This window comes from Natrix helvetica (genome assembly GCF_964273705.1).
Source record: "Natrix helvetica genome assembly, chromosome: 1".
Taxonomy (NCBI): domain Eukaryota; kingdom Metazoa; phylum Chordata; class Lepidosauria; order Squamata; family Natricidae; genus Natrix; species Natrix helvetica.
Window position 1 is genome coordinate 231,918,802 of NC_138548.1, and position 17,496 is coordinate 231,936,297.

Below are 17,496 nucleotides of genomic sequence, written 5' to 3' on the forward strand. Positions count from 1 at the left end.
ATGTGAGGGCGCTTTCTATCGTGGACCAGTAGAAGGAAGTCATCAGCCATTGTTCCACCTGATTTTTCCACAAGACCATGAGGACCCTACAACTTAGTAGCTGTAGTGAATCACTTAACTGGAAAGAAAGGTTGGAAAATGGGACAAATTTCATTTGCTTGGTAACTGGCAGGTTTTTATGATGGTTGCAATGTCCCTGGGTCATGTGATCACCTTTTGCAACCTTCTGACAAGCAACGTCAATGGGGGAAAACAGAATCACTTAATTTAACAAATGTCTCACTTAGCAACAAAAATGTGGGGCTCAATTGTGGTCATAAGTCAAGTAGCATAAAATACCTGTATAGCTTTTTATTCTTTTAAAAGAAAGGCTGAGAGAATTGTGCTATATAATTACCTTAAACCTGTGAGTTCTGTAAGTTTTAATACAGAGTTAGGTAAAGCAAAATATTTTCATATTCGTTCACTGCTGAACTTTTCCATGTTCTATAACATATTGCACAAATGCATTCATTTGTGAAGATAATTCTCTTAGCTTGACATTTTGAAGATGAACGAATTTATCATCATTCATTATCAATATCACATAATGTATGCTGACTGAAGAATAAGGGACAAATGTCATTTGTATGAAATTTTCATAGCTGCTTATTATTTCAGAGGTTAAGTTTTAAAATACCCTTTTATGGGTAAGCCATAAATTATACCTTCCTATTCTGGCAGCATTTTAAATTTATCTTTATCCGCTGGGGAATGTTTCTGGTTTTATCATTCCATAGTTTTCTTTGGAGATGACTAGAAAATGAATAAAGATATTTATCTTCAAGACGATGGTCAGAAAATATCTTGAGTAGTGAATCTGATGAAGTATCCAGTTCACTGGGTCTCTTTGCTTTATGGTAGATCTGGATCATTGATGATTTTCTAGTTATCTTCCTAAGTTCAAGATTTAAATCTGGAGCTATATTTCCCTCTTTTATTTTCCTATGTAGGTAACAGGACCCAAATGACTTTGCACTCTTTGGATTATCTAAGAGTAGAATATAAATGAGTAATTGGTAATTACCAAAAATTGCTTTGGTCATCTTCAGTCAAGTAATTCAGGAGCAGGAAGTAGATTAAACTTATTTGATCATCTCTTTCATAGTATGTTAAATGTTCTGTACTTGATCTAAGGAAAGAACATTGCATGCTTGAATCAGCAGTGGTATTTGATTGATCGAATTGCAGTGTAATAAATTGAGACATGAAATGCTTATTTTCTACTCCTTTCTTGTGATCGTATCACAATTGGCTATAATATTACAACTGAATGAACAACCGTGTTAATGACTTCCCAGGAAGCTATTGCATAGAAACCCATTTTAAATCATGGCTCCATTCTCTGGGTTTTGCCCATGGTTTCTTAGTTTATAAGTAACCAAAAGATCACATCTAATCTCCTATTGAGCAAAGATTGTTGTCCTTTAAAAAGCTCTTGTCTATTTTTAATTGTTGAGTACAAATTTGGTTATTTAGTCTGGATAAACTGTAAAAAGTGAATATTATTATTTATATGGACATGTCTGAGAATAACAATAAATTATTGCTTCTAATTTGTATGTTTCTTTTATTGTTGATTGCATCTGATAGATAGACAAATGTGTTTTTTAGATTCACATTTACTCTTTTAATTTTTTATTAACTTATTACCCTAATTTGGTTTCTTGCACTATTTTTTAACCTGTATACTATTTTATGCATAGGTATTCTTGTTTTATACAGTAATTTTGTCAATGTCAATGTGGAATTGTTTTTTAGAAGCTGAAAATATGATTAGTAAAATAATTATTTAAATTAAGTAAAAAATATTAGTAAAGTAATATCATAAAAATATTTTCTTTTCCTTAACCATCTAATATTTCTTTATATTTTAAACAATAATATTTTAAATAGGATCATCAAAGTAAGATTGAAAACACTGATATTTCACTCTTCTAGGTTTAATAACTTTCAACTGTGATTATGGCGGGGTATAATTTAAGCTGAATATTAAAAATGAATTTTATATGAGGTTTCTATATTATTTAGGCAAAAATGAGCCTGGTGCTGGACCTGAAATCAGTAAAATTCGGACACCTGAGAAAAACTCTTTAGAAGCCAAACAGGTACGCACATTATTATTTTTTTCTTCTGTGTGATGCCCATGGAACATGTATAATGTAGGTATTTAAAAATATGGATAACCCCCCAAAAATCAAGATGCACAATAACTAAGCGCACAGTGATAAATACCTAAATAAAAATAAGTAAAGATCACTCTGTCACTACATAATACAATTCAAATTGTAACACAAAAAAGAAAATGTATTTGTCAAGACACCATTCAGAGTATAACAAGCTCGCTTCAGTTGGATCCCAGAGCAGTAACAGCAATTCCTCCCATTTACCTTGGTGATACCTGATGGGTGTCGTCCTCGTCCCCCCCACATTTCATTTTCCTTCCAATAACCTTGAAGTCCCATTATATTATTATTTTGGAACGTTTTGGAGATCAGATATATTAGAGGGAAAATACAATTATTTGTGCAGACTCACCTAAACAATAGTATTAGGAGAAATAATATGGTGAGGTGATCAACATTTTGGGTTGTTTACAGTAGATAAAAGACTACGCCTAGTAACCAAAGAGAGTACAGGTAATTCTCAACTTGAAATCATTCATTTAGTGACCAAAGTTACAATGGCACTAAGAAAAGTGACTTATAATCATTTTTCACACTTATAACCATTGCAACATCCCCATGGTCACATGATTAAAATTCGGATGCTTGGCAACTGGCTCATATTTATGACGGTTGCAGTATCCCGAAGTCATGTGATCAGCTTTTGTGACCTTTTGACAAGCAAAGTCAATAGAGAAGCCAGATTCACTTAACAATTGCAGTCTTACTAACTTAAAAGCTGCAGTAATTTGTTTTAAGAACTGTGGCAAGAAACATCGTAAAATGGGGCGAAATTCAGTTAGCAAACATCTCACTTAGCAATGGAAATGTTAGGCTCAATCAAGGACAACCTATAATGTCAGTACTACAAGTAATCTATTTCAGGAAATTTTGATAATTTATTTCAGTAATATTGAATTCAGTAGGGTTTAATACTATTAATAAAAAAAGCTTGATAGACAATGCTTTAGCAAAAGCGCAATAGCACTTAGTATTCTTTTGAGATATATTTTTTTAAAAGGGAGTACGATCGTCAAAGCAAAATGTGGTTTACTGGAGAGTCTGGACTCATCAGCCTATCAGTGCTTATTCATTTAATGAATCTGATCTGTTGACTGGTGATCAAAGTCTATGCAAGTTTGGGCTTTTAGGATCATGGTATAGTACATTGTTGTGGCAAAGTATTTGCATGGTTTTGTGTTATTAAACTTGAAAACTATGAATCATGTGGGAGGTACACATGGGTGCATGCATATTAGATAATCAATTTCAACATTTTAATTTAATTTAATTTTAAAATCTGCATTTGGATGAAAATTTAAAATTAGCTCCTGGTCGTTGCTCCCTTCCCAGTGCTTTCACCCCTTTAAGGAGGAATATTAAGAGGAGTTAATAGGTCAACAAGTCATCAGTAAGAGGGTGATGGAGGCAAAGTGAAATAAGGAGTGGCATTTGCATTACATTGCTAGTTTTATTTAGAAGTGAAATTTTTTTAAAGTTTTGTATGGTTCTCTCCTTTTACTAAAATTACTATGGTAATTAGGAAGAAGTGAGTAATTAATTTCTTCTGTAATATTTTCTTAAATTGGAATTCAGGAATGAGATCTTAATATTCAGTTTAACAATAGAAATATAAGACCATGAAACTTAGTGCTTCTGTAGCTTGTAATAATAGCAATAGCACTTAGACTTATATACCGCTTCACAGTGCTTTTAAAGCCACTCTAAGTGGTTTTTGGGTCAGCATATTGCCCCCCACAATCTGGGTCCTCATAAAATAGTTTTAAATTTCTATTTTGTATAGAACATGTAAAAGTTAAAAATACAAATGACATATTTTATAGTAGATTTATATTCCTTGGTAAACTATGTTTTCGGTTAAGCTTATGTTAAAGGAGAATATGCATCTAAGCTTTACAATAGTTTTTCTTCATTCTGGATCTTGTTTTTCCCACCTTCTTTATAAATCACATGCTTGAGTTGGTGTTAAAATAATTTGCTGTGTGCTTTCATTGCTTAGGGAGGATTTCGTTGTGTTCTTAAATGACTTTTAACTCAAATAATTTGTGTAATTTCCTCCAGGTTGACTTAGAAGCAAATCCCCAAAATAGAAGCCCTGAATCGCGTTCCAGTTCTTCTTATCCTAATTCTAAATTTCACCGCAAAGATAATCTTAACCCTAGGCAGCTGAACATTCACCTCACTCCTCCCCAAGCCCAGTACGCTGTTCCTAGCCGCCCCTTCCAGCACCTAGCCCAAATTTCAAGGCATCCATATCCTGGGCCACCGCAACCGAACCTCTTAAGTCAACCACAGAATCATTTGCCTGAACAACATAACCAAATGCCTCCTCCGCAGAGCCAGATAGTCCAGCAACACAATCATTTAAATCAGCAGCCGCAACCACCGTCTTCACAGCTCTCTCCTGCCTTTCCAACTGGCCCCAACCAGTCTTTCTTTAAAAACCCTGTTCCGCATAGACCTCATTCCCCTGGTACAGACACTTCAGTTTTAGAACAGCTTCCCCCATCTGTGCTGCAAGATGTCAGCAGCCCCCTGAGACCCATTGCACAGCCTAACCTCATGATGCCATCCCATTTGAACCACTTCATTGAAGAGAGTCCTCCAGGAGTGTCTGTGGGAGAACCATTAGGTAGGTAACCATGGCTACAGCCTAGGGGTTTAAATTGGGGGCCATCTGCTTAGGTGAAAAGGAGGTGTGTAAGGCAAAGAATCATTTTTGGCATATTGTATGATTGGGTATTTTACAGCCATTGTATAATGTTGAAATCCTACCAGTTTAGGTTTTGCTGATTGAACAAAAATCACTGTTTATTTTTCATTATTCACAGAACTGAAGGTCATTTAGTCCACAGCCTTCAACCATGTAACTTCTGCAAGCATTCTTCCTTAATTATCCCATTCTCAGACTATGTGCTATTTCGGGTGTAATGATCTCGGTATCCTAAACTTCAATAAAAGTTAGGCATTGTGTTCATGTCCTACTCCTAACCCTGCTGTGCCTTCTTATGCAAGCTTTAGTGGCTTGATTTTGGCTACATTATTTCCTTATTATGTCTTAAAATGGAGCTGCAATCGAATATCAGCTTACTAACCAGGATCTTAAACAAAGATGAAATCATTGCAGCTCATCTTCCTTAGATGTAATAAGGAATAAAAATCAAGCAACCAAAGCTGATACATGACAGGAGGATTTGAGGAAGAGGATCTCTTCAAGACTAACATTCATATCAGGATTTTAAAAAAGAGGCAATAAAGGACGCGGCGGCTCAGTGGCTAAGACGCTGAGTTTGTTAATCAGAAAGGTCGGCAGTTCAGTGGTTTGAATCCCTAGCGCTGCATAACGGAGTGAGCTCCTGTTATTTGTCCCAGCTTCTGCCAACCTAGCAGTTCAAAAACACCTAAAATTGCAAGTAGAAAAAATAGGAACCACCTTTGGTGGGAAAGTAAGAGCGTTCTGTGGACCTTCAGCATTTAGTCATGATGACCACCGAGACCTCTTTGGACAGCACTGGGCCTTCGACTTTGAAATGGAGATGAGCACTGCCCTCTAGAGCGAGAAATGACTAACACATATGTGCAAGGGGAAACCTTTACCTTTACCTAAAGTATAATGGTGTGTTCATTTCAAGTTATTTATGAATCTGACATTAAATACAGTAAGTTTTCATTTAGATATATGGGTCCTAGCTGCTGAAACATTTTTTGGGAAGATAGCGCAATTTTAGCAAGGAACACTAATGTTTGATAGTCTCACTATGCATGTACAGATGTAAAAACAAAAAGAGTTTTTAAGCACAAAGCTGTTAAATATGGAAGCTGGGTAATTATTTTCCCCCTCCTCTTCTCCCCTCTCCCCCCATTTTACAGATCGTATTCATGGAAATTTAGCTTTGGAAACCTTAAGGCAACAGCAAGCAAGACTACAGCAATGGAATGAGCATAACGCCTATCTCAGTCAGGGGAATATTCCTTATTCTCACCATCCCCACCCTCACTTATCCCACCTTTCTCAGCAGTCCATGGGACTGCATCAGCAGCCAGTTAGGGCAAATTGGAAACTTGCCAACAATATTGAAGATGAAACGGAGGCAACATATTCAAGGTAATTATCATTTGGTAGAAATTACACAACTACAGTGATGGAATATTTTTACTCCCCTTAAAATGCTGGGTTTTGAGGGTTGGTTTTTTTTTTTTTGCCATCATGTGTATATCTCACATGTAAAGTGAAAACTTTGATCTAATGGAACCTCATTTATTGGATTCAGCAGATCAGACTTCTCCCTGGATTCCCCTTCCCAAATAAGTCTGGGTTAGGGAGTTAAATTTATGTTAATTTTAATTGTTCACATTCATTTATGTTATTGGCAAAATGCCATCATTACACAAATGATGTAAATAGCCTCAAATGACATTTTGTGATTGAATGGGCATTTAGGACTAATATCCCATTTGGATTGTTAAATCCAGGTTTCGCTATCTGTTGATTTGTTTTGTTTTCTTGATTACATTTCTGGTTGATCATTTAGTATATTTACAGGTGCTAATAATTTTTTTAATGAGTACAGACACACACATCCCTCTTTCTTGACATTTATCATTTAAAAACCCATTGATAATTTTACTCTGGCGCTATCTACCTTTGCTGAAGCTTCTGCACAGCCTGGATAACTGCACTTTAAAAGAATGTGTGTTGTCTTTCCTGCAATATTGCTCGTTAATTGGAGGGCATTTTATCTCACTTGAGCAATCATTATCTCATTAATCCAGATTCCAGGATTTGCTTCGAGAGCTCTCCCACCGTGATCAAACTGAAAACAGGGACCTCATTGAAATGCCGCCACCTCAATCAAGACTTTTGCAATATAGACAAGTGCAGCCCAGAAGTCCACCAGCACTCCTCTCTCCTACATGCAACTCAAACCATAGTGGCCACTTTCCTAATTTCTCTGAGAGTAGAGACCTTGAGATCTCTAACAATCCAGCATTTCAGCAGCATTTGCCTCAAATGTACAATCCCCCTTTCTCAGTGCCATCTGAACACCTGACCCCACCTCCCTTGAAATACCTGCAGCCAGATGGATCATGGACCTACGCTAATTTACACCAGAGTCATCTCATGGGGCAAGGCTTTCATTATGGTATACCTCCATTGCCTCATAGATCGCAACCGAACCCTTTTATACAAATACAAAATCATCAGCACGCAGTTGGTCAGGAACCATTTCACCCCCTCACTTCCCGAGCAGTATCTGCTTCTTCTCTGCATAGCTTGGAAGAGGTAGGTAGTCTGTGGGGTTTGCATACTTGTGTCTTTTGCCCTGGCACCCTGTTAAATTTAATTGTGTTGGGGGGAAAAGCTAAGTGGGGTTGGACCTGTTTGATACTTGGAAGGGCACCACCAGGACATTCCAAGGCTACAGCCTAGACTGGGAAGTTACAACGTTTCAAAAGAAGACGGCGGCAAATCATTTTTGTAGTGGTGCCCCCCCAAAAATTGCAAAGAAGTGTCCACATGAATTGAGCTTCATTTGGAAAAATCATTACATTTATTTTGGCCTATATAGGTAGTCCTTGACATTCATTTAGTGACTGTTCAAAGTTACAAGGGGACTGAAAAAAGTAACATCATCATTTTTCTCACTTAATGACAATTACAGCCCCCCCCCCAAATGGTCACACGATCAAAATTCAGACGCGTGGCAACTGGCATGTATTTTTGACGGTTGCCCTGGGGTCACGTGATCACCTTTTGCGACGTGACGGCGAGCAAAGTCAATAGGGAAGCCAAACTCACTTCACAACTTACGTTGCTAACTTAGCAGCTGCAGTGTTTCACTTAACAACTGTGGCAAGAAAGGTCGTAAAATGGGGCAAAATTCACTTAAAATTCACTTAAGTCTTGCTTAGCAATGAAAATTTTAGGCTCAGTTGTGGTCATAAGTTGAGGAATACCGGTAATGAGGAGTTTTGCTTAATGATAGCATATAAAAGCTGGGGGAAATGGAGCTGGTCATTCTGGTAGTGACTTTGGGCAACGTTCCATATGCCGTTGTTGTTGTTGTTACTGTTGCTTCACTGGAGCTGGTTGAGTATCAGGTGGTACTACTTTTTATGCCAGTTATTTTGAGATACTGAAAAATCCAACTTTAGCAACCTATTTTTTTTTAAAGTGGATTTTGGATATGCTTCTGAATGATAAATTGGGTGCCCAGTCTTTTCAAGGGAGCCAGTTTGATATTATAAGTTAAAGCAGTTGAAACTGGGAAATTGTAAGTTCTAGTCCCCCTGTCTTAGGCATTAAAACTAACGGCATGATTTAGGGCCAGTCACCCCTTTTCAGTCTTAGGAAGACACAACAATTCTGAAAATATGGCCAAGAAAACTGTGGGGACAAAACTTGTCCACATAGTCATCAGGAGTCAAAACTGAATTATAGTTGCTTATATATGAACCTTAGATCTCTGGTTTTTTCACCCCTCTGTGGGGTATCTAGCATTTGCCAAAAATGGGAAAGAAAAGTTGGTAGTAAACTGGTAGTAGTAAAAAAAGTTGGTAGTAAAAAGAGCAATGCAATACAATACAATACAATAGTAGAGTTGGAAGGGACCTTGAACCCCCTGCCTAGGCAGGAAACCCTATACCGTTTCAGACAGATGGCTATCCAGCAAAATAATTACTGTAAACCCTATTAATTTTATGTTTTTCAAAAACATAGTCAGGGACCAGGAATTATTATTTGACAGACATTGGAATGAGCATCCAGTAAAATCTTTGATTTATGTTTAGTGGGACTCTGAAAATAGTAATGGAAATGTTACATATCTTTTATAAAAAAGTTTTCATTTCTTCTAAAATATAAAATTCTTTGGGTTTGTTTTTTTAGAAGAATCAGTTGAAAGGTCACTTTTTAAAGGGAAAGACAAAGCTTTGTTGTTTTATTCATCTAGACCACAAAGATGAAAGGTTTTGAATAAATGTATTATTTAAATGGGTAATTGAGAAAAGAATAGGCTTAATTAGCTTTTACTCATATTCCACTCTAGAACTATAAATATTAGAAAATAGCATGGCTTAACTAATCTGAATATTTGTCCCAATACCTATTTTATAATACCTGCTAACCCTTAACACATTTGCTGTGCTAATTTGTTTCATTCAATAACAGTTATAACAATCCATCTTATATCAAGGAACCAGTCAGTTATTTCTCCTTCTCTACTTTTGGAAGCCATGTCTTTAGTGTAGGACAGACTTTGGCGGTAGAAGGCCATCTTAAAATGTAGATGACATTTTTCTTTTGTATTTTAAAATATGATATTAAAATGGAAGAACAAAAGGAAGGAGATAGGTAAGAAAAAGCAGATTGTTGGGAAAGAGCCAGCTAGGCTGGAAGGAGGGCTCAAGCGAGGGCCTAGTTTGGAGTCATTGCACAGCTGCAAACAGCATAGGTTTGACTCCTCCTTCCAGCTGGCAATTTCCCAACACAGATACACATAGATATCATTGGGAGCCTCTCGCTCCCAGTTTCTGAAGATACCATGATTGATGGAATAGAATAGAACAATGAAGTTGGAAAGGACCTTGGAGGACTTCTAATCCAACCCCCTGCTCAGGCAGGAAACCCTGTACCATTTCAGACAAATAGTTGTCCAATCTCTTCTTTAAAACTTCCAGTGTTCCAGTTCACAACTTCTGGAGGCAGGTTGTTCCACAGATTAATTGTTCTAATTAATTAGAATTGTAATTCTAATTAATTGGTGTTGAAGACAGCTGAAAGATCAAGAAAGGACCAAGAGAGTTGCATTCCTCCAGCTTGGCCCAGGATCATGTCACCTATAAGAATGATCACTGGCCTCAGTTCCAGGTTCCTGGCTCAAAGGTGATCTGAAAGGAATAATCTAAACAGATTTTGATGGGAGGGAAAGTGATCCAAACATATTTGCCTTCCATTCTGAAAACACCTATTCTGTTAAGAAAATTAGCAGCACTTGCAGGCAGGGCAAAAGACGATTTTTAAAATTCCAAGATTAGCAGACGCTTAGCACTGTTTACCTTGCTATGTCCTTACTGCTTTTCATTATTTTAATATAAGCTTTGAATGCATTTTTTTTGTTCACAGGTATGCTTTAATCATAGTGGGACTTCGCAAACAGAGGAGAGGAAGGTATAGCAACTGTAGCCGAGGGAGCATCTTGATGAGCTTTCGTAGTTGGGAGATCTATTAGCAGTAATTCAGAACAGGGCTTTATATAAAGATGCAAGATCTTTAGTGAGTTATAGGCAATTGATAAAAGCCTTGAGAAATGTACACAATTTCCAACAGGGTACATTTGTGATCAGGTTAAAGGACAATTTTATTTAAACATCATCTCAGAGAATCTCTTCAATAGCAGGAGAAACGCGTCCGGTAGGGATGCATTTGATTAATAGTGGGAAAACAGGGAATTCAAGAGTAGAGGAATAAAAGGGAGAAAAACATGAAGAAAGCTTTCTCTTTTCCCCCCTTAAATCCAAGAATACATTCAAGCAGTGCTTCTTTTTCAAATTACAATAGCATGAATAAAATCTAACATAATTTAACAGAGAAAGTTTATATTTCTGTATATAATATAATATTTTACCTATCATTTTCTTCTATTTGGGTAGTTCCTTCCCAAGGCTTTTAATAGTATTCACAAGGGAGATAGTTGCCATGAGCTGAAAGATAGAAAAGAATTACAAATAACACAACATTCTTTTTCTTGATGAAGAAGTTTGCCCTTCTATCAGCAAATCTCTTTGATTTTTCTGTTCAACCATGAACCTGGCAGATTCACTGCTGTTATTATCTCAAGGTTAGCTTCCTTGCTTTCTCATTTATCAACTCCTCATTGAAACTCTGGGCAAGCGTAGAAATAGACCCTTACCAGCCAAGATGGATGGGTTTTCTGTTCCTGAGTAACAGATATACAGGCTTCCTCTTTCAGGGTTGCTGGTATCAACCAGGCACAGCTAGGTTGCATTTTCACTGACTTGGGGGCATATGAGCCCCTTCTGAAGCTGACAGTAATTGGTAGATGGAGGGGGCATTTTTCATACAAGGGAAACCACGTGAAAACTAAGGCTAATCAGGAAGAGAAAGTTTTCTCGTCTTTATTTGGGAATATCTAAATATTCTCTCAACATGCCATTAGACCAATTACTGTTCTAAATTAGACAAGGCTTGGCATTTAAGTAGAAATATTTTTTTTTAGAAATTAGAATCTTGCGTTTGCTGTATATCTTTAAGTTGTCAGGTTGGGTGTTCTCTACTCCAGGAATCCTATGCAAGGGACTTGTAAAAAGGGGGACACGGAGACAAAGAAAGTAATTTTATAAATGGAAATCCGTTGGTTGGGAAACACTTTACTCTGGGAAGTCTTAACTCTGTCATGCTGAGATAAGCCAAATCCTCTAGAGAAAAATAGAGAGAGTAAGAGTTTTTTAAAACAGTTCCAACTGTGTTTAACATGGGAATTTGGTTTAAAATGGGAATTTAGTGAACTGGAACCCTTAGAGTGGTGTGAAATTAGAAAAGCAAGTCGTGTCAAAGTAGTTTCCTGAACTTCTGCCACAAACTTTACAATCCCAGGAAAGGAAGAACTGGACAGCCTAAATAGCAAGCAACTGCTATATTACGGGTGATTCAGTCAGGAGCCATTACCAATCAGATTGGCACAAAGAAAGAACCAATCAGAGATCAGACCCCACTAACCTGTACCAATCAGAAGACAAAATCCCTGGCTATAAAAGCACTCAGTCAGTCCCTGCTTAGGTGCCTGTCGTCTATGTAGCGGATCTCTTTGCCTCTGAGAAGGCCAGCCACAATTTCTCAAAAAATGTCAGAAAATCTGTTCACTAGATTTTGGCCACTCAACTCTGAAGCCCCAACAGTCTTGCTCTTTCAGTGCAACCTACCTTGGAGGGTTGTTTTTCTGGAGAAAATAGGAGGAGGAAGGATATATGAAGCATGTTTGCCACCTTGAGTTATTTGTTTTAAAAAAGGGAGGAGGAATATAAATAAATAAGATGCCTCCTTTCCAAATGGATCCAATGAAAATACTCACAATAGGCTTATTCTAATTTTAGTACCATCAGTGCTTGAATAGGCTGTAGATACTTGGTGCTTAACGAATAAGACAGAATGCTGAGAAACGCACTAGGAATAAGCTTTCTATATTAGAAGCAGGGCTACATATTAGAACTATTGGCTGTTTCCTAAAATACTGTAATATGTTTCCCTTGAATCTACTAATTTAAGTCTAGTACAAGAGTACTTTAAATTTTGGAATTCTAAACCCAGCAAGGGAGTGAAGTTCCATGCTCACACCACAATCTTGGATACACCACACTTCCTTCCTTTCAGTCATATAATTTGGTGATTATGATGGGGAATTGTTTTGTTTACTACTATTGTTAAATAATAGGAGAAATTCTAATTTGCTGTAAAGTACCAAAATACTTATTTATCCAGGTAAATCCCCTTTTTGTTGCTGGTTCCATCTATTTCAACACCATTCTGTTAATAGTATATTTTCCCTATGAGATATCCACCAGTGTTTTGAAAAAATGATTAGTGAAATGGAGAACCATATTGGTTTGTCTTTCTAAATAGTAATAAACATGTGTTCTCGCTTCTTACCTCATCCACAGAGGGGGAAAAATACCCAGCATCAATTGAGCTTCTTCTTTAACTAATAATATTGGTCTTTGTTTTTGTGTTATATTCCATTCAACATCTTTGCAGTTTTGATAGTCTTCTTAAAATAATGAATTATGAGTTGTTGCTCTTTTAAGTGAAACTTGCACAATGATGGCATTTCTTAGTTATACAATACAATAGCAGAGTTGGAAGGGACCTTGGAGGTCTTCTAGTCCAACCCCCTGCCTAGGCAGGAAACCCTATACCGTTTCAGACAAATGGCTATCCAACATCATCTTAAAGACTTCCAGTGTTGGGGCATTCACAACTTCTGGAGGCAAGCTGTTCCCTGATTAATTGTTCTAACTGTCAAGTTCCTGGTTGTATTCATTAATATTGACCTGTATAAACCGTTAAAATATTCAGGGTAACCCACAAGTACCTAAAGTTAAAAATAACATTTTGCATATTATGATATCCTGGTTCTAAACACATGCAGAGAGCTTTTTGTGATCCTAGATTACATCTGCAGTTTCTGAATCCAATATATTTTCCTCAGACTTGCTTCTCCTCCTTTCTTTATTTTGTTAGCTTTATGTCTGGTAGAACAGAGGAATGGTTCAAAATGAAAAAAAGAGAAAAAGCTTGTTGTAAACATAACTTGTATCGCAAAACAGGTTTATATAGACTGTGTATTATGGACAACCTAAACGTTATTTTCAGGGGATGAATTACACCAACATAATGATTCAGTGGTACCAGAGAAGGACAAATTACAACTGGCAAATATTTCATATAATTGCCCTGTAGAGGAAATTTTGTAGAAGACAAGCTTAGATGTAAACAAAATACAATAACTAAAAGTTCAAAGCAGGGGTGAAATTCAGCAAGTTCTGACAGGTTCTGGGGAATCAGTAGTGGAAATTTTGAGTAGTTCAGAGAACCGGCAAATACCACCTCTGGCTAGCCCCAGAGTGGGGTGGGAATGGGGATTTTGCAATAGCCTTCCCCTGGAGTGGGTTGGGAATGGGGATTTTGCAGTATCCTTCCCCTGCCACGCCCACCAAACCATGCCCACAGAACCAGTAGTAAAAAAAAACTGAATTTCACCACTGGTTCAAAGTGAAAAATAAGGAATCAAAAGGGACTTCTAAAGAGAAGAAGTCAGTAGTGCCATGTAATGCAATTAACTATTCTGAAAGAAGGCTGGATCTGAAATTACTTTAAAAAGTGATTTAATCCTATAAATAATAATATATATCTGTAATTATACAGATATATAAAAATGAGAGAGTTTTGAGTGTAATGTTTATCTCCCTATTCTCATAACAGGATGGTGAATGTGAAGAATAGGATGTATTTGTGTCAGTGAATAAAATCACACCAAGTAAAATATACATGTTTATTTTGAGGGCAGTTTCAGAATATGCGTATTGATACTCAAATGGGACATTTAATGCAGACATGTCTGCAAGTAACTGTCTTCTTTTATGCAGTATGAACCAAGAGGACCTGGCAGGCCATTGTACCAAAGAAGAATGTCATCTAGTTCAACCCAGGCTTGTTCTGAAGGTTTAAATACTCCTCCAGATAATGTTGGACAGTGTCAAGAGCTTCAGGACCAGAGTAACCCATCCTCTTTCAATTATTCACCCCCCGAATGGTGGGTCAATTCTTCTTCATCAGCCCCCTATCAGAACATTCCATGCAACGGATCCAACAGAGCAATCCCACCAAGAGAACAGTTAGGTGAGTGAGTGTTACTTTCTTTAAACCAGGGGTGGCCCCTTTAATCATGATGCTGACTCAGGAATTCTGGGAGTTGAAGTCACAAAATCTTGATGTGTACATGCTGTGTATCTTTGTTTGCTCGTCTACTTATTCTGATTGTGCATGGTTAGAGTACACCAATGATGAGTTTTTAATCCTGGCCTTAAAAGTGCAATATATTTTTTTTAACTATTTTGGCTATCTTTATGAAACCAAGAACAATTTTAATAGGCTTTGTAAAGATCGCCCCAATTCTTTCAAATTGAAATGTCTTACAGGACTGGAAGCATTTGACAAAATCCTGCGGACATTATTTAGCTTTTAAGTAATGCTCTTTGTATATCTTTGGGAAAGGAAACCTGGGAAGTAGCTTTCCAATCTGTGATCTTTATTAAGTTGAAATGGTGGTGGTGGTGATGATGATGATGATGATGATGTTGTTCTTTTCTTTCTAGTTCCTCCGAAGACTATCAAATCCCCCGAGGAACAGATGAAGGTTGAAAACATCCCGTTGCCCAGTTCTTTTAACTACAATGTACTCCAGCATCTGGGCCAGTTCCCACCCCTCATGCCCAACAAGCAGATTGTGGAATCCAACAGCAATAGCCAGCCCAGTGCTGGGTTGAACAAACCTGCCATGTCCTACGCAAGTGCTCTGAGGGCTCCTCCCAAGCCCAGACCCCCTCCTGAGCAGGCAAAAAAGAATAGCGACCCCTTGTCTCTGTTTCAGGAACTTAGCCTAGGTAGTTCATCAGGTAGCAATGGCTTCTACTCCTATTTTAAATAATCAGACTATTTTTGTAGAGACATTTTAATTTTTATTTCTGTGAGTAGATTTAAGATAGCTGGGGCTGCAGCTGCAGGCACCATCGTTTCTCTCTGTTTATATTAGTAAATATATTTTGGTTTAATGGCTTTGCCGCTAGACCTGAAGCTAATTCTTTTTAAATTATATTCCACTATTTTACTTTCTTTTTGATGTGGGTCAGAAGTTTGAGAAAAAAAAATCCCTAGGGAAAAAAAAAACTTTTAAAAATTATGTAACTTTATCTATGTGTTGCATTAAAGCTAGCAGCTGAAAAGTTAACTGTGCAACTTTAAAAATATATATATAAACATTTAAAAAAAAAGTTGTCTAAATTGTATTTAAAAATGTAAGTAGCATTTACATTTATTCAATAACATTTAGCATACTGTGCTGGGTTTCTGTACCAGAAATGGCCAGTTAATGTACAAAATGTATGTTATGTCTGCTTAAATTGTTTATTTTTTTTTTAAATAAAGATGCAGCATCTTATATTTACATTCAGTTTTATCAGATTTCTGTGAAGGGATGCTGCATTCTAAGACTTTTATAGTTTTAGAATCTGTAGGATGTGGTTATAGAAATTTCCTTTCTAGGATAAAGTGCAGGTCTTTGCTGCAAACCCAGATACTACTCTTTTGCAATTAAACAAAAATTAGTGGTCAACCTAAAGGTGAAAAATTCATGTGGTTGTTTTTTGGACAAGCTATTCATTCAGTTTGTTGGAGGGATTAATTTAATAGTTTTTTAAACAGAAATCATGAAATGACACAAAAAAAATGCTATATTGGGTGCTTGGTAGTTGAATAGCTATTTTTTAAAAAAATCCAATTGCGTGAACTTAGGAAAAATAATTGAATCCCCCTCCCAACTATGCACGTTAAATGTTTGTAATTTAGTTTCTTCCCCTCTGATTTCTCCAGTGGTATGAGAATTGTACCACTTTAAGGATTTTTCTTCTTTTTTCCCATCAAAAGATTTTGGTACATGATTTGATGTTTACCTTAAATGTGACATTATCCACAAATATTCAAATATTTTGCTAACTGTTTTCTTTGAGGAACTTCATTAAAGAAGATTTGTATGTTTGCCAAAGCTGTATCCAAATTAATCCCAGCCTTGGGGGAGAAGAGTTGTGGGGAAGGTTTGGGGAAGCAGTATGAATGACGTGGTTATTTATATTCTTGTATCTTCTGTCAAGGCCTTTTGCCACTATATATTGAAAGAAAAATCTATAAAAGACTGTACAGCAGGGGTGTCCAAACTTGGGAACTTTAAGACTTGTGGACTTCAACTCCCAGAATTCCCCAGCCAGCTGGCTGGGGAATTCTGGGAGTTGAAGTCCACAAGTCTTAAAGTTCCCAAGTTTGGACACCCCTGCTGTACAGCAATATGTTGCAAAATTTGGGGGAAGAATTAGAGTAATCTTTACCTTTACGATTTTGGTCTTGTACACTGTTCATACTTTTGAAAGAAATCTTTTTTAACTTCAACGGAGGTACGGCCTCCTTTACACTTGAAAAGATCTCTTTGATCAGGGACAATTAATTTTTATCAACTATTTATTTTAATTTCCCATTATAAGTGATATTTTCAAAAATATGATAGTTTTTAAAAGTTTCTTCCCACGACTGTTTAAAACTGGGCTTCATTTACAGGGATGTTTGTTTTTGCTTTGTCGAGCTACTGTATTTACTGCTGTATCAAATCTAATATTTGCTTTGGTTTCAGTCCCTTCATACCTGTTGGATTTTATACGTTGTGATGGTGACATCTCGGTTTGACTGAAATCTGTGTCACTTTTTTTCTTATTGATTTCAGATAACTAAGGAACTTTCTATAAAAAATATGCATACTAACTTAATGTGCTGCAATATTTTAATGGCTGCTGGGCTCAGAAATGGGTGAAGCTAAATAAAGCTGTTATAAAACCAAACAAAATGAAAGCAGAAGATTCTGCTCAATTTTATTTAGTACCCCAGGACACATTCAGAATGTAAGCATCAAGTTAGTCAGATAATTCTGTCCTC

At 36.8% G+C, this 17,496-nt stretch overlaps 1 protein-coding gene across 6 annotated transcripts in view; it reads left to right on the forward strand.

Moving 5' to 3' along the window:
• HELZ (helicase with zinc finger) overlaps positions 1-16,730 on the forward strand; it is a 142,657-nt gene extending 125,927 nt beyond the window's left edge. For 3 of the 6 annotated variants that reach the window (XM_081934401.1, XM_081934398.1, XM_081934402.1), the window contains exons 25-30: positions 2,071-2,147; positions 4,287-4,857; positions 6,096-6,330; positions 6,999-7,509; positions 14,388-14,640; positions 15,117-16,729. In XM_081934401.1, the coding sequence (XP_081790527.1) occupies positions 2,071-2,147; positions 4,287-4,857; positions 6,096-6,330; positions 6,999-7,509; positions 14,388-14,640; positions 15,117-15,448 (1,979 nt within the window). In that variant the 3' untranslated portion in view covers positions 15,449-16,729. Of the gene's footprint in view, positions 1-2,070; positions 2,148-4,286; positions 4,858-6,095; positions 6,331-6,998; positions 7,510-14,387; positions 14,641-15,116 lie in introns of all 6 variants that reach the window. The other 3 variants (XM_081934400.1, XM_081934397.1, XM_081934399.1) reach the window with 1 other exon arrangement.
• The last annotated feature ends 766 nt before the right edge of the window (positions 16,731-17,496 follow it).